Here is a 27,829-nt window from a genome sequence, read left to right on the forward strand (position 1 = left end):
GATCAAATATTATTTTTAACGAGATGAGATATTTTACTACAATGGTATAAAATTTTTTTTGAGAGGGTCATGACCCTGCTAGCCCCCTAGCTACATTCCTGCCAATACTTATAGCTAATGTAATCCGAAATTTCTTATATCAACAAATATTATCTCATATTATGAATTTACTACTTTACTATTAGCATCTAATTTATTAACCAATTAATGCTTTCCAAAAATTATTGATCAAATTAAACCTAATTAAGTTGTTATATAACAAAAAATCAGACAATATGCGTTGCAAAAGGGCTTAATTTTGTAAACAATGTAAAAATCTCAAATCTAAAACTAATCCTATAGGGAGTTTCATGCTTTATTAGGAAATGTATAATCGATATATACTCTTCTGATATTCTTAATTCTCATTTAATTCCAAAAATTAGGAAAGAAATGAAGAAAGTTAAAAGGCAACGACCCACTTTTACTTTTCAATATGGGAAGATAGACATGCCACACAGCTTAATTAGAAAAACAAAGTATTGGTGCGATCCTGGGACCCGTTCGGGCCTGTCCGTTTTCCTGTGGTGTCAGCAATCTGCCCACCACCTAACCTAACTCAATCCCCTCTTCCCCCCACGCGTGGGTCTGCCCTGGTTCAGACCCGGTTCCATCGGGTTCACTTTCTCTACAGTGCTCAACATTGTTCAATAATAATTTCGATTATATATTTTTTTATTTAATGCAAAAGCAATGGCCAATCCACCTTTATATAAAGCCCTTCGAATCTATTCAAATCATGCAGTTTCCCAAGCCCCGTATCAAAAATTATTAAGTACCCAAAAAAATACTCTCACTACCAGCTTCCAACTCTGTTTTTCTTCAATTTTCTTTCTGTTTAATAACCCTCTTGAAAGCAACCTTAAACCTTACCCTCCATTTCCCTCATTATCTTGTTAAACAAGCATGGGTTCCTTTGAATTTGATTACATTAAGGCAGAGAAAGAAGATGCTCTATGGAGATACAACATGGAGTGGACGCTGAGGATCGGTCTTCGCTTAATCGTGTTTTTGTTAGTTTTGTTTTTGCTGCAATGGTCTTGGTTCCCCACTTTGATTCCTGACACCGTCGAGGTTGCTGTAGATTTTCGCCGACGTTTTATCTCCACTTTTAACAATCCTCTCTTCACTTTCATCCTTGTAAACATCATTATCCTTGCTGTTTGTCTTTTGTCTAGCCAAAAACAGACCCAGAAAGATACCACCACCCCTGATATCTACGATGAGTACGTCAGTTCTCGCCGGAGTATACCCACATCCGCCGTCTCCACCTCCACGGAGGAGACTATGGTGGACAAACAAATCGTCCTGTTAGAAAATGTGGTTGCTGTTTCTCCAGTAAAGCAGCGGCAACGTACGACTAGAGTTGATATAGTTACGGAGACAAAACGTTCCCTTTCACCAGTTAAACAACAACAACAACAACCTACAACGACCCGTAGAGTGACAAAGACAAAGATTGCCGTATCTTCAACTGATCAAGTCAAGCAAAAGGAGTATCGAAGAACTCGATCAATGGTTTCAGAATCTCGTAAACAACGTCCGCGGGAGTTTAGAAGATCGGAGACAGCTATGATCAGCAGAGAGCTGGTGATTTCAGGTACAGAGCCGCCAAGGAAATCAATGGATGAGATGAGCAGTGAAGAGTTTCAATTAATAATAGATAGTTTCATTGCTGAAACAAAGAAGACTCTGATGCAAGAAAATACCGCCCATGACACCAGGAGGAAAGACAAGTGCATGGCTATTGTGGTTGAGAATTAGGAGTTATAGAAAATTACTGAGTTAAAAAAAATCTATCTCGATTTTCGAATTATTAGGTTTTCCGGATCATATAACTGTTTGGGATGTACAGTGATAACGTTCCCCAGGTTTTGTGGGAATAAAATTAAGATAATTAAGTTTTATGGGATCTTATTTGTATGCGTGTGTGTTTTTTTTATTGTTTTTTGTCTTTTTATTGCCTTTTTTCCTTTATCTTTGAATTGGACATTCATTTAAGTGATCTGTGAATCAATGTGTTTCTGCTTTGCTGAGTTTAGTTTGACTCTGAATCATAAGCAGTTCTGGTGATATTCTTTTATGGGTAAAAAATGAAGGTGCATTCTAAGGAAAGGATTTTCGGATGAGTGAAAAAAAATTCAGGGCTAAAAATAGGAGCTATAAGCCACGGAATTCAGGGACGATAAAGCTCCTAATGTCCTGCGCTGAGTTGGGTTTGGTTGGGTACAGATTTTGGAATATTTGAGTTTTGTTTTTCAGGAAACAAAAGAAAGTATGATAATTCCATTTTCTGTTGTTTTTTTCCCTCTGACAGGAGAATTCATTTCAACTTCCCTTTTCATTCAATTTATGCTTCCTCCAATGGGAATCCTTGTGTTTCCTTGTCATCTATGGCAAATTTTAGAGCCCAAATACTTCAGATATATCTATCTTCAGTTTCGTGCAAGTTTATTGGTTAGAGCAAAGAATCTCACGATTTGAAATACACAGATTATACGAATAAAAGATATAAAAATAATATAATTTAAAATTTAAATAAAATAAATAAAATAATTTTTTATTTTTTATGTTAATATAAATTATAATATATAATTTTTATATAAAATATTTTACATGACATGAATTTTCAAGTTTAGAATCAATCCTTTGGTTATTGGAATTTTATTTCAATTCCTTGTTGCTTTCATTCTTCACAATAATAGCATAAATTTGCACGCCAATTTCGGTCAATTATATCATTTTCTTGGAGTCCACCGACTTCCATTTCGATTCTTTCTCCTACTCGTGTTTGACTATTTATTTTTCTCTGTACTAAATACTAATCAATAACCAAAAATCCAAAGGGTACAATGATAAAAGGGAAACAGTTAAAATGCTACGAAATACCACATGAAAAGCACAAAAAAGGGTGGGCATTTGCTTCATGAATAACCAATCATGAAACTTACACTGATATTGTGATTATTTTAGCAATTGTGTTACAGTAGTCCTGCATAATGGAGTAATAATTTAGAAGGTTTGAGAATTTACTACCAAAAGCTTGAAATCTTCCAAGGGAAAGTCAATAACTTTTGCTTTACTTTAGGCATGTCCTGTACCAATAAATTAATTCGGCAGCTTGTTTATCATCATTATTTACACTCATCTAGTGGAGGCATTTAGGCAACTTGAGATGCTCTTAGAGCAAAAAAGACTATATTTTCCTGCAATTACAGACAAAGAAAAAGTTCCCACCGCCAGCTTTCTGATTCTTAATTCTGTGTATTGTCCCTTGCAGTGACATGCCAAATCTTCTTCAAGTAATTCTTTTTTCCTGACTTTTCTTTCATTTTAGACAAAAACACATCAAAAACTCAAAACTCTGAAACCAGTCCAAGTACAATAATTCAGGAAGCAGTTTCCATTGACCAGCCAGGCAATTCTAATATTTCAAACAGAAAAGAACATTGTTTTTGACAAAGGGACCCACTGAGATAAAAAAGAAGGGTTGAGGTTGAGGCAATAGTGGTTTAGGCGGTGGTTGCAAGGGAACATTGGCTATGGAGTGGGGTTGAAGCCCTTGTGGGCTGTGGGGTACTTCTATTTTGTATCTATACATGGGCTTCTTTGTAGTGAAGTACCCTCTTCTTATCCACTTGTTCTGAAAATTCTGCAACAAAAAGGGAAAAAGAGGTTTTCCCTTGTTTATTAGCCATCATCACTAAACATTTTTTTTTCCTTCCCCTTTTGTTGTTTCTCATATTGTCACTACTGCCAACTGGTGTAAATAAACATTAAACTTCTCAATTATTAGGCTCCTATTGCCAGAAACTCTTTTGTTCCGTACAAATGGCAAATATTCATTTTTTAGTTAAAAAAATGGTGTGTGTGTGTGTGTATGCCACATTTCAACATGATTGTGTTATCTTATAACCATCTGTATGCTTCACTTCGTCATACTATTCATTACAAGCAAATTGATTATTTTTTTAACAATTTATTCCCTGTTACTATCATTCAACTATGAATACAGATAAAATGAGAGCAAACTAAAATGTCATTCTTCCCAACTGACAGTGGTGTGTTTATTGATAAAATATTCAATTTGTAATTCAAATAATTAGGGTTCCATATATGATAATTTCAAATAAAAAAATCATTTTCATTTCTCTAATTTTCAAATTAACATTGATTCGATCTTTAGCTATGATTTGGGATCTTTGCAACTTTTATCTTATGAATTTCCCATATGTCAAGTAACCTCGGAAATTGGAAATATTATTCCAATACTATGATTTTGTTGGATATGAACTATATATGGATTTTCATCCTTAATTAGAGAAACACAATTTCTGTTTTCATGGAAATGGAAGACCCCTATATTTCTGTGAAAGTAGGCTGGTTGTTACTTTCATGTTTTGATAGTAATAGTAACAATAAATATCACACAATTATTATTAAATATGAAAAAATGAAAGGGTAAACCAATACCAACAAATTCAAAAATTATTTTATATAATATTTGTCTTCATATTGGAGCAATAATATCTTGTATCCACAGATTGCCATTTCCATTTCTATTCTACTGCTCACTAGCTGTCATATGATATCAAAGAGGACCCATCATTAGTTTTCCTTTTTGTTTCTGAATAAGAGCCACTTGACTCTCAGTTTTCTGTACCATCCAATGGCCCTCGTCATGATCAGGCAGCAGCCACGAAAGACTCCTTGAATTTTCTTTTTAATTGCTTAATTTCAGCTCTCAACCATTTTGGTCTTTGGAATTTTCTAAAATGGTGAGTACAAGAGAAAGAAAATTCAAATTTACTCTTCCAATAATTCAACAAAAATTTATATATCAAAAACTAAGTCAAATATTCTTTAAATTGAACTTTATAAATCTTGATTTTGGTTAGGTGAGAAAGCCATTTACTTATTTCTTAGAAACAACTAGGAGACTCAGATTAGGGGCCGATCACTAGATTACATTGAGTCTGTGACAATCAAAAGAGCTTTATAAACAAAAAAAAAAAAAAAAAAAGAAGCATAATAATGCATTGTTGATTGGTCAAGTCAACATCATGATCATTAGAATAAGATTTAACAGAAGAAAACTTAACCCATGTTGCAACTTAATTTTGAAACAAACATTAATTAAAAATAAACATTTTGTCCCCGCACATTTTTTTTAATACCAAAGTTTGCCAATTCTTTATTTATACTTTTGTTGTCAATAATATATACATGTGTGTGCTTTCTTTCGTTAAACCTATTGTCTAGTAGCAATTTTTCTTCTTTTTTTTTTGGGGAACAGTCAAGGAATAGCTAGCTGGGGAAAAATGTTAAAGGTGTTGGAATTTTTAAATTTACTTTTAATGCCACCACTTAAGAATATTTACATAAATTTTGTCTGTTGAATAAAGATTTGGCCATTTATTGAAGGTTCATCAACAATTCATTATTTAATTAAGCTTAATTTGTTCCAAAATTTTGCATTTAAGTTTCTGCTTTTAAGTTTGAATTAAAGTATACCTTTTCTATTAGTTGCTAGAGAAAAACAATAGAAAAACCAAGTGAATGATTAGGGTATAATTAGGTAACAGGTGAGGGGTTCTCGTCCAATATTCCATTGTTTTTGTTTGGTTGGAAAGAGACTGGTGCCTTTTATCAAATTGATTGTAGAGGAATGGGGGATGGCAATGGGTTCTGTTGGAACCAAAACAAAGCCACCCCCACTTTAAGGAAAATATTATTGGGGAAAACCAGGAAAGTAATCATGAAACCACAAAATTGGATATAACCTAAACTGCCTGTACAAGTGTCAGTACAAATCCTTCTTTGGCATGGTGAGATCCCAAGATGCTAACAGGCAAATTAATCTCATGTTTATATTGCAGCTTCCAACCATTCCTGAAATGGAATACAGAACAGAAGTTTAAAATGATCAAGGGGCGACCTCTGTACCTCCGTCCAATTTGGGTAAGGTTGTGGAGCAAGCTGGATTAATTCTGGCCGGTATAGACAACCTATTATTATTAAATTCGGTAAAATACATAATTATTCATTGGTGTTTTTAAAATGGTACTGTTAATATTTTTTAATTTAATCATTTAAATTTAAATAAATTTTTTATCACTCAATTATTAATTTCTAACTAATACAAAAAATGAAGTCACACAGTGCTTAATAGTTGAGATAGTAATATCATGTTAGCACGCCCGATAAAATTTAATATTTAAGTGAAAAAAAGCATTTATTTAAATTTATGTAATTAAAAAAAATAATTTAATAATTAAATGACTTTTAAAAATACAACCATAATTAAATAACCAATAATCTATTTTATCCTATTAATTCTATGCAGGTTTTTTAGTCCATATGCTATATATCTTAACTTAGTATTTAATTAAACAATGTTATGTATGATTTTTTTAAAAATTTCGTACAACTATTCCCAAAATTTATTTGAGCCTAATTTTCATCTTAAACGATTTTAAAATTACATTTTCTCATGCATTTAAAATTAATTTTACTTTCGAAATGTTATCTACAAAGATCAAATCCTGATTAATAAAAGAAAAAATTTATTCCTTACGGATTACTTATTGTGATTGTATTTATAAGATACCTAAAACATGGTATCGTTTTTTCTTTTCATTGTCACGAAAATATGGAGCATGAAGCAATATTATACTACAATATCTTAATTATTTAATATTGACACCATTTTATTTATTTATTTTTTTTTCTTTTCTTTTTTTTTTTGTCAACTTTTCTGACGGCAGTTGCATTGCCAGCCGCCTGCAAGCCGCCCTGACCCTGATAACCACTAACAGCCATTCTAACAGCCAGTGGCCGCCCTAATATTAGGCTACGAATTCTATAAATAGAGCAATAAAACTGGTGGAAAAAAAAGTAAAAAAGCCCAGAGATCTTGCAAAAAAAATAACAAAAAAATAGATAAAAAAAAAGACATTGCCAAGTTCAAAAAAAAGAAGCTTTCTGTAAAAAAAAATTCACCATCAAAACACAAGCAAAATCACAGTCCTTGAAACAGGAACCACAACGCCAGTTTATAAAAAAACAAAAAATAAATAAATAAGTCATTTTAATCGAATCCTTTAGGCTAGATTTATGCGGTTTAAGGTCTCTTTTTGTGAAACTAAGCTCAGATTCATGTTTAGGAAGCTGAATAGAAGATTTTGAGAGTTTTTAAATTTTTTCGACGACTAACAGACGACGATCGACGATCACTGACAGCGGTCGACGTGACGGGGTAATTATCAAATTTTGAGTTTTAGAGAGAGAAAGAGAGCGTCCGAGAGGAAAAGAGAGAAGAAGAAGAAAACTGAAAAAAACAGCTGATTAACCCTTTAAATAGGCCTCCATAACGACGTCGTTTGGGCAACAGGTAAAACGACACCGTTTTAACCCCAAAAGATCCATGCGATGACCTGTAACTCGACCCGAGATCCCCGCATCTAACTCAACTCATCCTTTGACCTTGATCGGTCCAGCTGAATCAGCCCAGACCAAATCAGAACGACTTTGAACCGTCGAATCACCTAGACCATACCAAATCAATGCCAAACCGTCGAACAGACCTAACCGCCCAGATTGATGTTAACCGAACCATTGACCAGTTAGGTTCAAGTAAAAAAAAAATTTTTTTGAATTTTTTTGAATATTATTTTTTGTTATTTTAAATTTTATTATTAATATTTATGCATATAAAAATGTTTAAATTTACCAAAATAAATTTTTACTGTTTTATAATAATAATTAATAAAATAAATAATAAAATAAAAGTTTTTGATAAGTATAATTAAATAAAATTAATATAAAATTAATAAAAAAATAAGAAAAAATAAATTTTTATCCAACAATGAGATTTAAAGATACTCCGAGTAGTGATACCTACGAAATCTCTATGTGACAAATTTTTTTTTAAATACTACCAGTGTATTGGAGTATTTATAAAAAGTTTTCAATACAATAAAATTTTTTTTCTTTAATAAAATAATAAAAATTAATTAATAAATTAAGAATAAGTAATAAAAAAGAGAAAAAAAAATTTTATCCGATGATGAAATTCTAAAAGTATTTCGAGTAGAGATGCTTTAAGAAATTCCTAGGTGAAAAAATTTTAATAAGTTTTGTCATTTTATTTATATTTAAATAAACTCTTATATAAAAAAATTTATTTATGTTAAGAGTTTATTTAGATACAAATTAAATGATAAAGGTTTTATTTAGATACAAATAAATGATTAAAAATTTAATTAAGTGTAAATTAAAAATTAAAAATTTATTTAAATGTAATAAAAGTATAAAAAATTATTTAAGTAAAACGATAAAATTTAGGAATTTTTTTTTGTTATTTTAATTAAATCACAAAAGAAAGTTTTAAGTAGGGATAAAGTAAAGAGTATTACGAATCTCTTTTTTATACTTTATGAATAATGATGTGATTAATTGGATAAATGATTGTTTTTTATAAAATATTGTATTGCGAACTTAAATTTCATCCATAAATTAATAAATATGAACATTATTTATGAATGATTTAAAATAAATTATTAATTAATACTTGTAACAAATTATTTGCAATTGATAATTTAAGGACAAAAATTAAATAAAGTTTTTAAGTAAAATTAATAAAGTTTGTTTTTAAGTAATTTAATAAAAATTTTAATAAAAAATCTAAATCGATAATTTAATAAAATTTAATATGAAAAATAATAATATATAAAAAAATGATTAAAATTAATAATATATAAAAAATGAAAATTAATAATATATAAAAAATGCTTAGAGGAGCTTTTTGAAGATGAAATTTTAAAGTTGTTGAGCCTTTGTTAATATGAGCTTTTTCAATATTAATTTTAAAGTTGTTGAGCCTTTGCTAAGATGAGCATTTTCAAGAATTTTTAAAGTTGTAGAACCTCTACTTAGAGGAGCTTTTTCAAAATAATTTTTTAAAATTGTTGAACCTCTGCTTAGAGGAGCTTTTCTAATATGAGAATTTTAAAGTTGTTGAGCCTCTGCTTAGAGAAGCCTCTTTCAAGATGAAATTTTAAGTTGTTGAGCCTCTGTTGAAAGGAGCTTTTTAAAGATTAATTTTAAAGTTATTGAGCCTCTACTGGGATAAGCTTTTTCAAGATGAAATTTTAAAGTTATTGAGCCTCTACTAAGAAGAGCATTTTTAAGAATTTTTAAAGTTATGGAGCCTCTGCTTAAAGGAGCTTTTTCAAAATAAAATTTTAAAGTTGTTGAGCCTATGCTTAGATGAGCTTTTTTCAAGATGAAATTTTAAAGTGTTGAGCCTCTGTTTAGAGAAGCCTCTTTCAAGAAAAAATTTAAAATTGTTGAGTCTCTGCTAAGATGAGCATTTTCAAAAACTTTTAAAGTTGTGGAGTCTCTACTTAAAGGAATTTTTTCAAGATGAAATTTTAAAGTTGTTGAGCCTTTGCTAATAGGAGCATTTTCAAGATTAATTTTAAAGTTTTTGAGCCTCTACTGAAAGGAGCTTTTTCAAGATGAATTTTTAAAGTTGTTAAGCCTCTGTTGAGAGGAGCATTTTAAAAAATTTTTAAAGTTGTTGAGTCTCTGCTGAGAGGAGCATTTTCAAGAATTTTTAAAGTTAATGAGCCTCTGATTATAGGAGCTTTCTAAATTAAAAAAAAAAAAAAAGAATAGGCTTTTATGCCCAATTTTTTTCTTTTTTCGAATAAAATGGTTGTTTGTTTATCTTTGCCTTATTCATGATTCTAAAAAATAAGCAAAAAGGGATAGTTGTTGATACCATTTTATTTTATTTTTTTTCTTTTTGTCAACTTTTCTGTTGACCGTCAGCAGTCGCACTACCAACTGCCTGCAAGCCACTCTGGCCCTAACAACCACCGGCAGTCGTTCTGATAACCAATGGTCGCCTTAATACTAGGCCACCAAAATTTCAGATTTTTTGAGATTTTGGTCTTTTTTTTTTTTTTGCTCTATAAATAGAGCAATGAAATTGGTGGAAAAGAAGGTAAAGAAGCCGAGAGACCTTACAAAAAAAATAACAAAAAAATAAATAAATAAAAAACACTGTCAGGTTAAAAAAAAAAAAGCTTTCTGTAAAAAAAAAAAATCAAGCATCAAAACACAAGCAAAATCACAGTCCCTGAAACGGGAACCACATCGTCAGTCTATGAAAAAATAAAAAAAAAAATTAGAAAAGCCACTTTGGCCGAATCTTTCAAGCCAGATTTACGCAGTTCAAAGCCTTTTTTTTTGCGAAACAAAGCTCGAATTCGTGTTTAGGGGGTGAAGAGAAGATTCTGAGAGATTTTAAATTTTTTCAACGATTGACAGACAGCGACCGACTACCATCGACCGCATCTAATGCAACAAAGTAGTTGTCGAATTCTGAGTTTTAGAGAGAGAGGGAGAAGCGTCTGAGACGAAGAAGGAGAAAGAAAAAGAAAAAAATTGAAAAGAAACAATTGATCAGCCCTTTAAATAGGCCTTCAAAATGACGTCGTTTGGGCAACAGGCAAAACGACACTGTTTTAACCCTAGAAGATCCGCGCGTCGACCCGTAACCCGACCCGAGATCCACGCATCTGACCCAATTCACCATTTGACCTTGATTGGCCCAAACCAAATCAAACCGACTATAAACTGTCGAATCGTCCAGACTGGATCAAACCGACGTCGAACAAACCTAACCACCCAGACCGGACTGTTGACCAATCCGGTTCAGGTAAAAATTTTTTTTTTTAATTTTTTTGTTATTTTAAATTTTATTATTAATATTTATGCATATAAAAATGTTTAAATTTATCAGAATAAATTTTTACTGTTTTATAATAATTATTAATAAAAATAAATAATAAAATAAAAGTTTTTGATAAGTATAATTAAATAAAAATAATACAAAATTAATAAAAAATAAGAAAAAAGAAATTTTTATTCGACGATGAGATTTAAAGGTACTCCGAGTAGTGATATTTACGAAATCTCTAGGTGAGAAGATTTTTTTTAAATACTACCAATGTATTGGAGTATTTATAAAAAAATTTCAATACAATAATTTTTTTTCTTTTCTTTAATAAAATAATAAAAATTAATTAATAAATAATAAAAATGAGAAAAAAAAAATTATCTGATGATGGGATTCTAAAAATATTTCGAGTAGAGATGTTTTAAGAAATCCTTAGGTGAAATTTTTTTTTTAAATATTACCAGTGTATTAAAATATTTATAGAAAATCTTCAATATAATAAAATATTAATTTTCTTCAAAGTTTTAAATGAAAAGATTAATAAAATGAGCAATAAAATTTCTAAAAAGGAGAATAAAATGTGTGCATCAACATGATAATATTTTACATTGCATGCACGACATAAATTTTTTACGAAAAATAAATTGAAGCCTCCGAAGATGAGATTCTAAGATACTTCAAGAAGCGATGCCTAAGAAATCTTTAAGTGAGAAAAAGTTCTTCTAATGTTACTAACGTATTGGAACATTTTAAGAATTATTTTGATAAAAAAGTTTTAATTTATTTTTCTCGAATAAAATTGAAGCACTAAATAAGTTAAAAAAAAAATAATTTCCAACAAATGAAAAAATAAAAAAATTATTCTTCAAATACTGAAAATAAGATTGTTTTATAACAAAATCAAAAGATAACACGTAATTAAGAGGTACCATTTTTAAACGAGCGCTATAAAGTGCTAATCCTTCATCACGCGTAACCGACTTTCAAACTCAAATTATTTTGTATACCATAAAATTATCGTTTTAATAAATTTAAAAATCTTATTAAATCGCACATAATTAAAAAAGATTGATAACGATTCCATTATATTTTTATTTTATTTTCATCGGACGAATACAAAACTGTTAAGACATTTAATATTTGATGATATGGACATTTTCAACAGCTAGCAAACACCAACCAGTGTATGTGTCATAACTCATGATCGAGCTGCACTTAAAACAGCTCATGTCCCAACAATTTTTGCTTCTTCTGTACCAACATATGCCCCTAATATTGTTGATCCCTCTAATACTTTGGTTTTTCCTGTATAAAAATATATTACATGAACCAACTGTATTAAGATTCAAATTTAATTATATGTACCTGATTATTACAACTATATTAATATAATCAACTATTTCACAATCCGTTTTTCTTCTTGGAAAGAGTTCAACTCCTTACTTAACATATTTATTAGTAAATTTGATGATTAAACCCTAAATAATTTGGTTTACTATGCTGCTACTAAATACGTGTAACGTGCACAGGACAACCACTCCTTAATCTTGAAAAAATTGCCCAGTTCTCAGTACTTGAATCCGAGTCCATCACCTTCCACCTGGAAAAAAAACAAAAAAACAAATCCCTTATGTTTTTGCAAATGAATAATTAATTTTAAACATATATCATTCATTGATTTTGGATACCCTTAATTAAAAACCTAACGACAAATTTTATTTATTTTAAGAACCAATGATTTAAATTTTTTAAAACATAATTATGTATCAATTATTAAATCAAGTATTAAAATATCATAATATAAAGATAATGAAAACTTGCTTGTATGTGGTTAGAAGACGGTGGAGAAAGACAAGCATCATAGCTTTAGCCATGTTCATCCCCAAGCAAGTTCTTGCTCCCATTCCAAAAGCTAGGAAGCTGTACGGCTTAGATTCATCCTGTGTGCAAAGAACACATCATTCCATAACTTCTTCCATTTTCTTGTCGAGAAATTAAAACTAATTAGATCTCTAACACCAGGAAGAGACTTACATCAAACCTTGAAGGATTGAAATTATTGGGCTCATTGTGGACCATTGGATCAAGGTGTATTGCTCTAGCATCAATGTTCACATTCCATCCTTTCTTTATCTTGTATCCTTTATAAAAAAAATAACAGCAAACAAACAAATATAGGGATTTTAATCACCAAAGTTCACTATATATATAGGATAAACTTTTGGTTTGATTTTGGTGTTAGAAATTGAACCTTCAATCTCACAGTCTTGAAGCACGAGTCTTGGAAGCCATGGTACAATAGATGCCATTCTCAATGATTCTTTAACAACTTTAGAAGCATAGTGCATTTCATTAAGATCATCCAGAGTAAGAAATAACTTTTTCGATGTTTTTTCTGCAAGGTGAAGTTGCTCAGCCTGCTCTAGTCATTAAAAACAAACCCAGAAGACAAAAGGTAAATTATTGAGAATGTGACTGAAATTTTCATGCATCAGAAATTTGATTTTCCACTAGCCTTAATTGCTTCAAGAGCCTCCTCATTCTCCCCCAGATACTTGACCATCCATGTGATTGCACTTGCTGTTGTATCTTGACCTGATTTCAAACAAATACTGATTGGTTATATATAAATATGAATGAACAATGTTATAATATTAAAAATGGGTTAGTTCGGGGACCTGCAATAATCATGGTCAATATATTATCTTGAATCTCTGCATCGGTTAGCCTGTGCAATCCACCCGAACAAGAATTATCATCCTTTGCCAGAAGATGCTGCAGAAAGTCTTCAGCACTAGCATCTAAACCTCTTCTTCTTCTACTAATGATCTTCTCCAACATACTCATGATTCTTTCTCTAGCCTAATGATCAGTAATTGAAATTGGAAAGGTTTAGTGCTAAATTATGATGTGGATTCAATGGGCCAATAGCTTTAGAAGCTCCTATCCAAGGTGATTTGGACGGGTCCAGCTCCCTTCCATTTCTTTTTTTTCTTTAATTTTCAATACAACTTTAATAATTTATGAGTGGAATCTACATACGTGAATGATAGTGATAAGTATATTGAAAAATAATGGAGAAAAAAGAATGGACAAAAGCCCTATCCAATTTGAACGAAGTTTGGGGTATCAAATAACCTGAAAGCCCTTGTAAAATCTTGTCCAGGGAAACCGCAAAGGGAGTGCAAGCATTGCTTCGCAAACCCGACCCACATCCTTTTGCAACAGCTCTAGTTCTGGTCCACTCTCCAAACTCAACAACATTTTGCACATTGCTTTGAAGGTTATCTGCACCAAATTCGATTCCCAATCTATTAAATAAGAACAACAACAATTTCTTGATTTTATATTGTTTCATTTTTCCATTTTTCTTCTAAATACTCGTATCTGACACAATTCAAAGAATATAAATATAAAGGTCCAATCCGTTAAATTTATAAAAAATAATAACAATAATAAAAATTTAACATATCCGTATAAGATAAATACCCAAAAGACCATATTCGACTATCACCTGGAGCCCAAAAAAATCAGATAGCAAGAATTAATTTTACTTTGCCCTATATCTTATTGGGGCTTACTTTGTAAAGGCCCCAAAGTATTCGGCTAATTAGGCCTGAATGAAGCCCAAATAAAATGACTATAGTACTGGAACACCTTGGGCGGAATATGCAACCTGTCATGGCAAATCATGCATATCATATAAATTCAGAGGAAAAGAATGTTCATCAACAAACCTTAAGAGCTTCGTTAAGTACAATGACAGTGCCCTCATCTTCCCAGACACCAAGAGCATTAACAATGAGTTCATCGAACTGTTGAACTAACAGCGATATGGAAGTTGTGGAGAACAAATTGACTAAGCGGCCACGGAGCAGTTTATGATGGTGGGGAGAAGCACAGAGCAAGCTTTGATTCCCCACTAACTCTGCTATCGACTTTATGTACCTCTTCGTGAATCTCCCCATGTCATTGTTTAGGATTGCTTTAGCTGATTCTGTACTCGACACAAAAACATGCGTCTCTCCGAATATGCTGGTTTTGAAGCAATTCCCGTATCTGTCAAAAGCAGCAAAAATAATGACCCATCAAAACAACACATTAATTTCCAAATTCCAAGCATGTAGAGTTGAATAAATTATATTCTGTAACAACTAGATTGGATGCTGACAAGATATTATTTGTTTTGGTTCATTGAATCTCATAATTTTTGTTCTCAAAACAATTCTTTCAAGAATAGATATTATTTTATGAAAAGAAGGTGCCAATTTTGAAGCTTTCAGACTATCAGAATTTTTCATGAAAGCTGTGTTTCAATTGACTAAAAGAGTGGAGACTAAACACCTGAGACTGCGTACTCGGACAAAGTCATAGAAGCCTTTGCCACTGTTGATGGCAGCCATAAACTGGATAGTCTCCCCAATAAGCGGTAATCCTAGACTACCCGGAGGAATATCGGCCCTGGATTCCTGATTAAGTTGCCGCAGCATCTTCCATAACCGACTCACAAGAAAAACCAGAACACCAAGAATCATAACTGCGTAAAAGCAAAGGCAATAAGGACCTACATCTAGCAAAAGCTGAAACATTTTTCTTGTGTACTGTCCTTCGTTAGGTGAAATTAATGAAAAATTTCATCAACGTTTATGTTGCCCTTATACTGTTATACACCTGTATATTATTTGAACTTTGAAATCTCATATTGATCATTGCATGGGAAAACACGTGTGCGGTTTAAAAATGGTGTGTTGGTGTATTGGCCTACATAGATATGCCTCAGCCAGTGCCTGTCGCTGGATCTTTCATTGTGAAATTAAATTATACGAAAGACATCATGAATCATGATGGGATCTTGAAATTATATGTAGTCCCTAATCTATTATTCATGACAGAAAATACCACTATGTATTACTAAAAATGGTCTGGGTTTCTATTGCGATGAAATTTGGTTTGCAGTAATCTACTATTAAGCAATAACAAACCATTTTTATGTGCTGTTAAAAAGTAAAAGAATTGTAGTTTCCATAGAAAGTTACTGCAAAAAATATATTATCAAATATCAATAGTTTTTATAGTACCATTATATATCACTAAAACTTTCCAACGAACTTTGAGCCTTTTTTTTTTTTTGAAACAAACATTGGAGTCTATAAACTTTTTGGTATCCAAGTCATGCATCACTAGTAGATTTGCAGTGATACTGATATGTTGAAATCTGTCGATCTGACTATATCGTGTGTTTTGAATGTCGTTTCTGCAGCGGCACAATCTCTCTTTATCGACTTGGCGTATACATGCCTTCCTGACTCTTGATTTACAGGATCCTTGATACTTGAGTGTTGAAGGGAAATGAGTGGTTGATGATAGTTGATTTTGTGGGCAGAAGCCAATCCAATGTAGTTTTAGAATTGGAATTAATTGGTACTGAAATTTGCTTTGGTGGTTTTGGTAATCGACAATACACGACTTCAAAGCGAGGTGTGGAGTACAGAGTTTCATTGCAAAGTTCTAAAAGAATACCAGTAGTCAAACATCCAAATGAATTGCTGACAGTACTCAGTAAAACAGAAGTACGAACTAAGAAATTGCAGACTTTTCTTAAGCTGCGCTTCCAATTTGATTCGATTAGCCCTTTTTAATTAGGGACATCACCAAATTGATGTACTTGGTTCTAGACTTTGACAAGTGATTCCCGACAATATCTACATACCTGCTGAATAAATCATCCATTAAATCTTTTCCAATTCCAAAGTGAGATTCCAGCATCGATTCCACCACTGCTCTGATTGTTTTTGCCACTTGCTGTCCAATCAACAGTTTCCCTTGTGTGGTATGGATGTCACTAACAGCACCTCCATCCCAGTGAATTTCAAAAGCTTCAAGGCGATCAATAATGAAAGACCCTTCCTTCTGTATCTCCACTTTTATTTCCTCAGCACAAGGAGCATAGTAAGGGGCATTGAAAGAATCAACTTTTTCCTCTTAAATTCGACCCTGGAAAAAGTTCAGTATAGTTACTTAGTTATTCAACCTGAAAGGAAAGCTCTTCCACTTTCACCAATTACTGATTTATGCCATTCACGGATTGATTCTAGTCCAATTCTTCACGTGATTCTTTTTTTTTAAGGGGAAAAAAGGGATAATAACATGAAAATTTTCACTTATAGTGAATGAACTTACCAATTGATATTCAATGGAATGCATGTAAAATTAAAAGAAAAGCCTTGCAGTTGCAGATATACCTCTCTAACCAGGCTTATTATTGCTTGGGCTAACAGCTCCCATTGATAGTAGCTTTCTTCAGTTGTGGGATCAGCAGATCTCCTGCCCATGAAAGAAAGGAACATGCAGCCTGGGAACGTGACTTTATGAACAGTGAAAAATCATTCTGGAATTGCAACGAGTATGCTTCCAGCACGCTTTGCGGGCTGGTCTTTGAAATATATACCTTTCTCTTATTTAAATGTCTGAGAGCATTGTGCTCCAGGCCAGCTGGAACCTGTAAAAATTCAGCATTTCTTCCTTAATTAGACACACCTAAGCACCATTAAAGTTCTATAGACTTGGATCAATTGTTAGTGTCCATTTAATATTAATTAAGTTAATTTATTATATAATTACTTAATATAACCTAACAGGTTATGTCATATGTGATAATCTTCTAAATTTGCTCCTGGAATTTAATTAAAAACTTAATTAAAAAAGCTACCTACTAAATTTAGGGTTCCCACGAATGGTTGGCCCACAGCTATACGATGATGCAACCTTGGAAATAATTATTGAACTTACGCGCACAAGTGGTTGAGTGGCATTCAACGTATACAGTGATTTGATACTATAATTTCTGTATGATATCCCCGATCAAAGAGATAAAAAGAATTAGAAAGTTATTACGGCCGAGGTTTTGGCTTTTATGACTTATACTCCATCAGAGATTCTAAATAAAAGGAAGACTATAACAAAAAATAAATAATAGTATCATCCGTACGTGCATGAGATTATATTTTAAGTACAATTTAAGGGTTGTTGAAACATGGAACTCCTTTCCATGATTTTTTGGTATCATGTCACTAACCTGGGAGAGCCAGTGAACACTGGAAGAAGAGTGGATGAAGTGCAGGCTGTGGCCAGGGAACAGTCTGCCATAGAAGGAACCTGGGACAGCAGATATGAAACAGGACCCGAATCCAATACCCTTCTCTTCTTTGAGTCTGTTGTAGAATGCTGGTAATGACATGAATATGTCATTAAAATCATTGCTATAAAGATCATTCAAGAACAACCTAAACTCCCGTAATCGGCGACCAAGATGAAGAATCGTGGCTTGTACCATGTCCATGATCTCAGATATCACGGATAAGGTGTTTGGTCCTGATGAGCAACCCAAGTCTGCAATTCCCATGCTTTCTATGACATTGTTGCATATGATTTCTAGTACTGCTTCCTCAATGATTGGTTTCCCGACGGATATGATTTTGCACTAACAAATCGAAAGAAAAAACAAGAAGGCAAAGACAGATTTATAAGGAAAAAAAAAAAAAAAAACAAAACACGAATTAAACGGCAAACATGTATCTGATGTTTCAAATGAGGAAAAAAAAAAAAAAACCTGAACCGTCTAGTTCTTTGCATAACTAGTCTCGCCATTTCCTTTGTTCATGTGAAGTACTTGCATTACTTCCATCGTTTTCTTGCTCTCTTAATTTCTCTGTTTTGTTTTTATATTTAATGGTTAGAAAGCAGAACGAAGAGAATGGTGGCATTAGTGCCATATATATAGAGTCGACTGAGTAAATGAAACAGTTTGTGAACCAAATTTAAGCCCGAAGTCAATTGTTTTTCATATATTCAAAAAATAATAATAATAAAGATGGAATTGTATATGCTTGTAAATTTAATGGTTACACATCAATAATCACGTCATTAATGGTGAAATGATATAGAAGAGGATAAAACCAAGCCATATCTTTTATCTGCTTTTTGTATTGATTAAATGTGTTTAGGAATTTTCTTTACCTATCTTTCTTTAAAAAAAAAAAAATTTGTTGGATCTATGATACCATATAAAAATGATAAAAAAATTTTTAAAATTTTAAATTTTCTAAAATTTAAAATTTTAATAAAAATAAAAATAAATTTTATATTTAATATATTAATCTAAATTATGGTATAATATTTTTATATTTTATATTATTTAATACGAAACAAATACAATAAAAATAACGCAATAATTGAATTTATTAATTATATGACATGAACCAAAAGCGGTCCCAAGCAACCGCTGCACTGCTGTATCATTTCATTAGGTATCAATTTCCAATCGCATTTCAGTGACTCGTACGAAAGCTAAAACCAGACCATAGAGACCACAACCGGCTTTGTATTTAAGCTGCATATCATTGTCGGAGCCGTGCCCACTCTCTTGTGGAAATCATTCCAAATTTGCAGCTTAAGTACTATATCCTCTTATTTTTCTTGGAAATATACTTATTATTCAAAAGGAAGGAAATTGAAATTAGAAAATTATGGAAACATACTTAATTTTTCATAATTTTTTTATGAAATTACAAGTATAATTATTACAAAATTTTACATTCATATAATTATTACTGAATTAAATAAAAAAACTAAATTAATATATAATAAATCAAATCTAATCTAAAATTATATCAAATTCACAAAATAAATTTAAATTTAAAACCTCAAAATTTTTAATATCTTTGTCCTTGCACGTAGTTTCAAATTAGGACAATGAAAATTTGTGAGTTCTTTGCGACGTCTAAAACTTTCTGTCTGTTGCACTAATTAATTTTTCCTATATTATACACACATTAAAGTTGTCCTTCACATGTTGAACACTTGAGGTGCATTGATGATATATTATATCGTAATGAAGACGTATGCAAATTGCGTGCCGAAAACACAAAACACTGCCTGGCCACTAGAAAAAGATGGCTCAAAAATGCGTCCCAAATGAGAGATAAGCCTTTAACTATAGATGTTTTAGCTTCCTAAAAAGAGAGAAATTCATGGACGAAAATCAAACACGATTGGATCTCGAACTCATCTAAAATTTTATCGAGTTAGCTTGAATATTTTCTTTTTTTTTTATGAATTTATTTTTTTTATATTTATTTAATTAAAAAAATAATATATATAAAATTTTTCAAACTTGTAATCTTTAAACTTTAATAAAAATTCTATACCAACTTATTTTAATATCAGTTGATATTAATTTTAAAATTTATATAAACTTTTATCATTAGGTTTTTTTTAGTTATTCTTTTTAATGTGCAATAGTAATGTGAAAAGCATTCAACTTAAGAAGAATTGTTCGTTTTGATTCAAAAATCTCATGATTTTATCTCATAAAAAACGTTTCACAGATTTAGATTTAAGCATCAACTTATATATTATAACAGATAATCAAAATATTTTGCTATGAGATTAGATTTTACAAATTTTTCTGTTAAAACTTAACATCTTCATTAAACCTGACACAAATTACATAAATCTATTAAATTACACCAAACATTGGGTTGACTCAACATAAAATACACATAAATCATTAAAATTACACCAGTCATTAGGATTTTAGAGATAGCTCTTATAATATAACATTTAACTCTCATTTAACTGATGATTATTCTGATATTATTTGTAAAAATTCACACTCAATTTATAAAATTATTCGTTTTGACTTAAATATCTTACAGTTTTATCTCACAAATATTTTTTTACATGTTTAAAATTAAATATCTATTTATATATCATAACAAAATTTTAAAATATTTGAATGTGAAATTAAAATGTTACAAATATAATATCAATAACTCTCTTCATTTAAGACCATCATTTCTAATATTGAGCCATAATACAGTATATACCCGAAGGAAATAAGAATCTATGTTATCTACCAGTGGTCTCAGGCTTTAGGGAAAAACTTATTCTTGCGTGAGGCAAAAAGAAGTTGAAAAGAAATAAAAAAAAAAAAAAAGGGTTTAACTATCCTACCCAAAAATATTCGCCAATTCTTAGTTATCTTTCAATGTTTAGCAGACATATTTAGAACTCTCCTACCTTTTTACTTGATAAAAGATTAAAAAATGTTTTTCTCGTTCTTTTCATACTGACTTAAAAAAAAAAAAAAAAAAGTAGTCCAAAAAAATTCCAAACTTTTGAAGAAAAAGAAAAGAAAAACAATATCAAATAAGCATTAGCACGGATTTGGACGGTGGGATGGAATTCAGATTTTTTTTTACAATATTTAGGATAAAATTTATATAAATTTTTTTAAATAAAGTTTGTAAAGTTTTTTTAAATAATTTAATAAACATTTAATAAAAATCAAAATATAAAAATGGAGAGATTTTAATGTAAAAATTAATAATATGTAAAAAATTATTTATAATTAAAATTTGATTAATATTTTTATTAAAAATATTTATTTAAATAATTTATTAAATTTTTTAAAAATTTGACACACTTAATTTATTTAATAAAATTTTTTAAGTTTAGTTTTTAATAATTAATTTTATAAATTTTATTTAAAAATTTTTTAAATCTTTCCCTGATATTTCGTAGTGTAAGTGGTGTCGGTGTCCTGCCCATCTTTAATCTTTAGTGAAGAGGTTTATTGGACTTTAAACGGTAGATTGTTTTGATCTAAAAATTAAAAATAAAGATATATTTTTTAATATAGCAATCAATTATTTTTCTATAAAATATTATATTTTTTCTCATCATTATTATTATATTTATATTTAAATACATATTTTTATCATAATTATTAATTTTATTATTACGATAATTAATATAATTTAATCCCACCCTTATCATTATTTTAAATCTCACCTAACTAATTTTGTTGTCCATTGTTGTATCAAATAAGCACAACTAAAAACAATCCGAACGCATTACATTTTTTGGGGTCCACCGAAAAAAAAAAGCAGTATAGTTTTGTTGCTTGATTTTAATAATTTAATGTCGTTCCAAGAATCTCAACATCCAAAAAGGGCAAATTACCCAAATTCTCAAATTAAAAAAAAAATTACATATAAATCGGGCAAGCAATTTTATAGACAAATCGCGTTTCCCAACACTTATTATACCCAAGGCGGCCAAATTTTTAATTTGTTTGTAGTCAACCAAAAGCTGAGCTAATAGTGATTAGAGTCTCGCTTTTTTCCATTAAAAGAAAAGCTGAGCTCCAATGCCGTCTTTTCACTTCTCTACCATTCCGCAATAACGACTGTTTGGCTGTGGTTTTCTCTATTGTTTATATCTTTTTATTTGATCTGGATCGTTCTTAGATTTTCCGATCAGGTATCCAAGGCATTTTAAGTTTTTTTTTTAATTAATTTTTATATAGTGAATCTGTGAATGAATCGCAGCTGACGTAGATAGATGGAGAAAGTGATTTTAGAGCGAAAGGATGCAGTTGATTGGGTCTACAGAGGAGAAGGGGCTGCTAATCTTGTTCTCGCTTACACTGGATCATCTCCAACATTTGTAAGTTGTTCAACAAATTTTTTATTTATTTTTTCAGAGATTTTAATTTAATTTAAATAATTAAACTGGAGTTTTAATTTGAAATTGTTGTTGTTTTTTTTTTTTTTTTTCTTTTGGTTTGGAATTTTATTGATATAATAATAAGATTGGGAAAGTGATGCGAATACAAAAGTCACAACGGAACGGCAAAAATGGAGTGAACGGAAACGGAGCTTTAACAACGCATGAACGGCTTCTTTGGCGAGAAAATAAGGAGCTAACAGCGTCGCCAAACAGAGAGATTGTAGAGCAACTTTACGTCAAACATGTCATGAGCCCATTGTTAGGCCCAACACATGTCGATGCCGGGGTATATATATGTACTGGTTGTCATAATTCTGATTTAGTTATTTTGGTTTGATGAGCTTTATGATTGCCTTTGGATTCTTGGTCTTTTTGAGTTTGGCAGATGCGTGTTCTTGTTTCTAAGGAATTCCTTGAGTCTGTTGAGAAGAATGTGACTTGTCAACGGCCTGCTTGGCGAGTTGATTCATCCTTGGTTGATGTAAATCGTGATTCTGCGCTCATCATATCGGATCATTCAATCTTTCCCAATGGTCATTTCGCCTTCTCTTGATCTAGTTTGTATTTTCTCATGTTGTGTTTAGAAATGTAAAGGGATGATAGTTTCTTTTGTCACTATTATAGACAGAATAAAACAGGACTTTGTAATCCTCTTCAGCTAAGCTTAATTAGATAGCCCTATAGCTGCCTTCCAATCTTATACTTATGAGACCAAAAGTACTACTTGCAGACTTACTTTTACTAGAATGCAGGTAACAAAATGTTTGCCTGGTGCTGGTTTCGAAGTAGGGAAAGTACTGGGAAGTAGCTCACTGTATATTATCTATGTTGAAATTTGTATATCTAAAATTACTTTGTGCAAACTGGCCAGTTAAAGAATCTTTGTTCTTAATGTGATTTTGTTAACTAGATTATACTTACTTGATGTATTGATGTGGGAAAATCCAACAATTTGGGAAGACCTTGTACACATATATATATGGTCTTTCTCATTTTCGTTTTTCTAGAACTTATCTCAAATAGCAGAATACAAGTAGTTAAATCTAAGCAAACATCAACCTGGATTTTCATCATAAATGATTAAAATTAGTTTATGCAATATGGCAAAGATTGCATTAGGTTTTTATATCATTGCACTTTCTTTATTTCAGGTGCCCTTAAAGGTGGACCATGTATAACTGTTGAGATAAAGGTGGATTTCTTTTTATGCCTTTTTCCCTCAATTTCTTTGTGTCATCCCTTTTTTTTTTTGCCTGTTATGCATTTTCGTTTGGTCTAATAAGTTTTACTTTTCCATTTGTTTTGATGAAGTAGCCTAAATGCGGATTTCTCCCAATCTCAAGATTCATAGCTGAAGAAAATGCTGTTAAAAGAACCATAACTCGGTTTAGAATGCACCAAGCACTCAAGTTGCAGAAACAAGAGGTAACTTTTGTTTCTTCATATTATTAGGTGTTTTTGGGTGCTAAGTTATTACTGTGCCCGCATGCAATGTGCAAGAGAAGAGTACCTGTTCTAGCAATTTCTCACCTATATATTAGTTAATATGGTCATTTTTTTGTTAATATTTATGTTTATTCTCACACTCTTAATATTCTGATATTTTAAAAAAAATTTCAGATATCAGAATGTAGTGAATATAATCCACTGGATCTATTCTCTGGATCCAGAGACAGGATATGTAAAGCTATCAAAGCTCTATATGCCACCCCTCAGAACAATTTTCGTGTATTTTTGAATGGTTCTCTTGTATTCGGGGGCTTGGGTGGTGGAACAGACAGCACTACTGTTCTGGTTGGTGAGGCCTTTGAAGATGCACTTAAGAATGTCATTCAGGCAGATAATGGCCTGCGCACTGCTAGTTTTATACAGCTTGTTACTGAGACAGTTTATACTTCTGGAGTATTAGATCAACTTCTCGAAGTTCAGAAACTCGATACTTATGACATTGAAGGGGCAATTCATGCTTATTATAACATAATTTCTCAACCTTGTATGGTTTGTAGAGAATTGGGTAAAAACAAATTATCACACCGCTATGCCTCTTTGCACTCCATTCCATTGGATGAAAGCTTGAAGATTGTGAAGGACTATCTAATAGCTGCAACTGCAAAGGACTGTAGTTTGATGATTAGTTTTAGACCAAAGGAAGATGGAGATTTACGATCAGGATCTTCTCACAATGCTGTATATCTAGGATCAACTAACCAAGTTTTTGAGTACAAGGTATACTCCCTTGTCATTTTCATTTGACTTTTACTGTTCAATTCATTGTTATGCTAAAATATTGTATTTAGTACTGTCATTTGTCACAGCATTTGAAAGCAATCTCTCAAAATACTTTTTGGGTGCATGTTTTGGTTTTGTTGTCCAAAACTTTTTGAGGTCAAATATTTTTTGCGGTTTGCTAATACAATTTTTTTTAGTCTATATTAATTTGCTCAATCTTTAAAACGAACCTAGAAAAAAACATTATATAGCTCTCTGTTTTAATATATTGAGGAAATTCCTTTGGGCTGACATCAAAGTCCTCTATGGCAATGTTTCTTTCTTTTTTCTCGTGTTACATGCATATCTTATGTAAGTTGCTAATTTCTAGGTGTATTTCATTGATCTGGATTTGAAACCTTTGAAGAAAATGGAGGACTATTACGAGTTAGATAAGAAGATTCTCAGCTGCTATTCTGTCAAAACTGAGCATAAAGCAGATGCTGCTGTTAGAATTGACACCCATGGAAGTTTATTGAGATAAAAGATATGTGTTAGAAGGCAGTTTGTTTACTGAAGGTTCTACTGGTAAGTGCGAGTAATTCTTATATGTTTCCTGAACTGTTGTTGTAAAAGTAAAGGTTGTAAGAGTGAAGATGAGTATTGCTCATCTTTAGGCTTAAGTTCTTCCTTCACCTCTTTTTGGGGCTTTTGGATTTCCCTTCGGGAATATAATCTGTTGTCTGTATCTTTTGCGTAAAGATTTATGCTAGATAATTTCTTTTTTATTTTTTCCTTTTTATGTGGAAACTAAATGATCTGAGTTCTTTCACAGCAGTTGCATATTAACTGATTTATGCTCAGATATACATATGTGAGAGACTACTTGGTCAGAAAGAATTTAATCTTTTTCCTATTTTTTGTACAATGTCCAATGTAATGTGGACTGCCTTAAAATCAGATAAACCATGACTCTGTAACTTGCTATCCAGTTTGTCTTACTCTTGCCAGATTACAGTTACTTGATAATTTACCAAATATGTTCGTCCTATACTTTGCTCTTTCTAGTCTATAATACTTTCTTTCTCTCTGCGCTGCAAAGCTCCAATATTTCTCAACCCTTTGATGTAAAATTCTTTTATGCTTTTCAAGTACTAAGTTGTCAGGAATCATCTATGCTGGGTTTTGCTACACCTTGCCATTGAACTTCAAACTGTTTCTTTGCTTGAAAGAGTTAATTAATTTTAACTCTTGCAATGTTATATATTTGTAATGCTACCATACGGGCATGTCTCATCTGGTTTCAGCAGAGTGACAGCAGGTTAACATTCCATTACTAGTGGGTGCTTAACAGGGGAGAAAAAGGGAAAATGACAGACCAAAATGGTCTGGACTAACTGGGAAAGTGATGTATCAACTACTCACTGCCATTATATCTTGAGCCCACATGGCCAATTAAATCATACAGCTGGATATTGAATTTACTGTTTTTAGTGGAAAGTTCAATGGTATTTTATGTTGATGAAAATTCTTGCTTTAAAGTTTATCAAATAAGAATTTTTATGTAAAGGCCTAACTAATGAATTCTGTTGTTTATTTCCTTCTTAAGCCTGACCAATTTGTGTAATGTTTGCATGTGAAGGAATTTAACATAATAAACTTCTTAGAACAACAGCTTGAGTTATGCATGGAAAGGACATTAAGAGCATGTGAAGGGGGCCTTGATTTTTGGATTACAATAATGTTCACATCCGTTCAACAAAGTGGTGGTTCTTTCTAGACAGCATGAAGCTCTGTTGTCTCTTTGATTTTGCATTAATCTTCTGTGCGAGGTTAGCATTGACAATGGTCTCCTGAGCCATAAGCCTGTAACTCAAACAAGAATTTGATTTGAAGATATAACCTCTTGGTGAAAGCTCTACAATGTTTTGGGGAATAGCATATGTGTGAAATCAGAATGATTCTAACTCTTCTTCATTTGAAGTTTCACGCTTGGTAAAATTATTCCCCTTTGGATACTTTGTATTTGAAGTTTTGCAGACTTTTTGTCCAATCAGAGCTGGAGAGCTGGAGATTTCAGTTCTAAAGTGCTTGGACCATTGGAGGAAGGTCCCCCGGTTTCTTAAAGTTATATGTCTGCAATTGCGACACATTTTTGGCTTGCCAGGTATATGTTTAATGCTTAAATTTTCATTTATTATAGTATCTGATGATTCAAGACTTTCTTATTACAAAGACATTTCAATGCTTCGGAAATTGTTTTTCACCTTTCTTTGCCCTTTTGGCTTGAGGAAATTCCTAGACTACCCTTGACTGCTGGCCCTTAAACTTACTTCACTGTGTGGACAAGGCAACTCAAACTTATAGAATTATGGTTGTCTAAGATCACAACCTAAAGTCAATGATCTTTCAGTAGGATAAAACAACTTCCTAATCCTGGTCTCAGTTCTAATAGCTTAATTAAAAACTTAAGCTTTTACCTTCAATGCTGAATTGCCATCTCTGCGGAGAAAATTATATAGAAGAATCAGCTAGTTTTGAGACCGTCAAGAGGGCTTGCTTTGTACCTTATAATCTCTAGGTATAAGGTACCTAAATGAGTGGTATAACTGTATAAGTGTGACTTTTGCCATTCAGCTTGATCAACCACTGACACACACACAAACTCAATGTCACATGTTCTCCTCAAGAGGAGATAGACACATGGGTAATTACAGAAAATCCTGCTAAAGTTGTACCGAAAACCTCAAGGTCATAGGGCTGACAGCCTTCTGCAATCAGAAGGAAAGGTTATATCTAGTTACTCTGACAATATGCTCAGATAAAGCATTCAACTGTATGTACTCTGTGCAAAAATGATTGTTTGGCTGCTGACTGTTAACTTTTCATTGAGTCAATGTCATATGTTATATGTGTTACTGCTTGTACCATATATTATTAGCAATAGAAAGAATTTTCCTTAATGACTAGGAGTTATTTTGTGAGCCAGGGAAACTGCTATATTGGTGTGTTTCATTCAAAACTCATTCAAGGTCATAATGAGTGAGAATTATGAAGTCATGTTTTTGTTTCTAGGTGTGTATGCAGCGCACATGCCTGTGAATTGTAATTGTGTTTGGGATCCACGTAAAACTCACATTTAAGAGTACGATGCGATTGGTAACCCAATCAAGAACCTTCTGACTGACATTTACTTGTCACCAACTAGCACTGTCAGTCCATTTAGTATCCAACCAAACTTCTATCCAAAAGCATAAG

At 31.7% G+C, this 27,829-nt stretch overlaps 3 protein-coding genes and 1 pseudogene across 4 annotated transcripts; 2 read left to right on the forward strand and 2 right to left on the reverse strand.

The window, feature by feature from the left end:
• Positions 1 to 768: 768 nt before the first annotated feature.
• Positions 769 to 1,951, forward strand: LOC111310853 (uncharacterized). Its single transcript, XM_022910234.2, has one exon. The coding sequence runs from the start codon at positions 946 to 948 to the stop codon at positions 1,801 to 1,803; it is 858 nt and encodes a 285-aa protein (XP_022765969.2). The 5' UTR covers positions 769 to 945; the 3' UTR covers positions 1,804 to 1,951.
• Positions 1,952 to 12,109: 10,158 nt separating this feature from the next.
• CYP722A1 (cytochrome P450, family 722, subfamily A, polypeptide 1) lies at positions 12,110 to 15,446 on the reverse strand. The gene is made up of 9 exons (XM_022910772.2): positions 15,134 to 15,446; positions 14,527 to 14,848; positions 13,928 to 14,077; positions 13,468 to 13,651; positions 13,305 to 13,384; positions 13,041 to 13,206; positions 12,824 to 12,930; positions 12,611 to 12,729; positions 12,110 to 12,389 (listed from the first exon to the last, which is right to left on the reverse strand). The coding sequence occupies exons 1-9, from the start codon at positions 15,376 to 15,378 to the stop codon at positions 12,296 to 12,298; spliced, it is 1,467 nt and encodes a 488-aa protein (XP_022766507.2). The 5' UTR covers positions 15,379 to 15,446; the 3' UTR covers positions 12,110 to 12,295.
• A 212-nt stretch (positions 15,447 to 15,658) lies between these two features.
• LOC111311397 (putative jasmonic acid carboxyl methyltransferase 2) lies at positions 15,659 to 18,727 on the reverse strand (annotated as a pseudogene). Its single transcript, XR_016346245.1, has 4 exons — positions 18,399 to 18,727; positions 17,865 to 18,269; positions 17,032 to 17,288; positions 15,659 to 16,783 (listed from the first exon to the last, which is right to left on the reverse strand). The product of XR_016346245.1 is annotated as a putative jasmonic acid carboxyl methyltransferase 2 (transcript).
• A 3,197-nt stretch (positions 18,728 to 21,924) lies between these two features.
• LOC111312740 (inositol-pentakisphosphate 2-kinase-like) lies at positions 21,925 to 25,359 on the forward strand. The gene is given in 9 exon segments (XM_022913291.2): positions 21,925 to 22,114; positions 22,192 to 22,300; positions 22,446 to 22,649; positions 22,749 to 22,896; positions 23,515 to 23,555; positions 23,678 to 23,788; positions 23,984 to 24,589; positions 24,963 to 25,109; positions 25,111 to 25,359. Coding segments are annotated over 8 exon segments (1,425 nt in total). The 5' UTR covers positions 21,925 to 22,114; positions 22,192 to 22,195; the 3' UTR covers positions 25,174 to 25,359.
• The last annotated feature ends 2,470 nt before the right edge of the window (positions 25,360 to 27,829 follow it).

Source organism: Durio zibethinus, chromosome 1 (genome assembly GCF_047325235.1).
Source record: "Durio zibethinus cultivar Kanyao isolate XHJ-2024 chromosome 1, ASM4732523v1, whole genome shotgun sequence".
NCBI lineage: Eukaryota > Viridiplantae > Streptophyta > Magnoliopsida > Malvales > Malvaceae > Durio > Durio zibethinus.

Excerpts from the sequence above, each read along its gene's own strand:
- LOC111310853 (XM_022910234.2), top strand. The coding sequence starts at position 946 with ATGGGTTCCTTTGAATTTGATTACATTAAGGCAGAGAAAGAAGATGCT.
- CYP722A1 (XM_022910772.2), bottom strand. The coding sequence starts at position 15,378 with ATGTTTCAGCTTTTGCTAGATGTAGGTCCTTATTGCCTTTGCTTTTAC. Across the intron at positions 14,078-14,526 it reads TACTTAACGAAGCTCTTAAG|ATAACCTTCAAAGCAATGTG; the intron begins GTTTGTTGATGA and ends AATTTGGTGCAG. Across the intron at positions 13,652-13,927 it reads GATTTTACAAGGGCTTTCAG|GCTAGAGAAAGAATCATGAG; the intron begins GTTATTTGATAC and ends ACTGATCATTAG.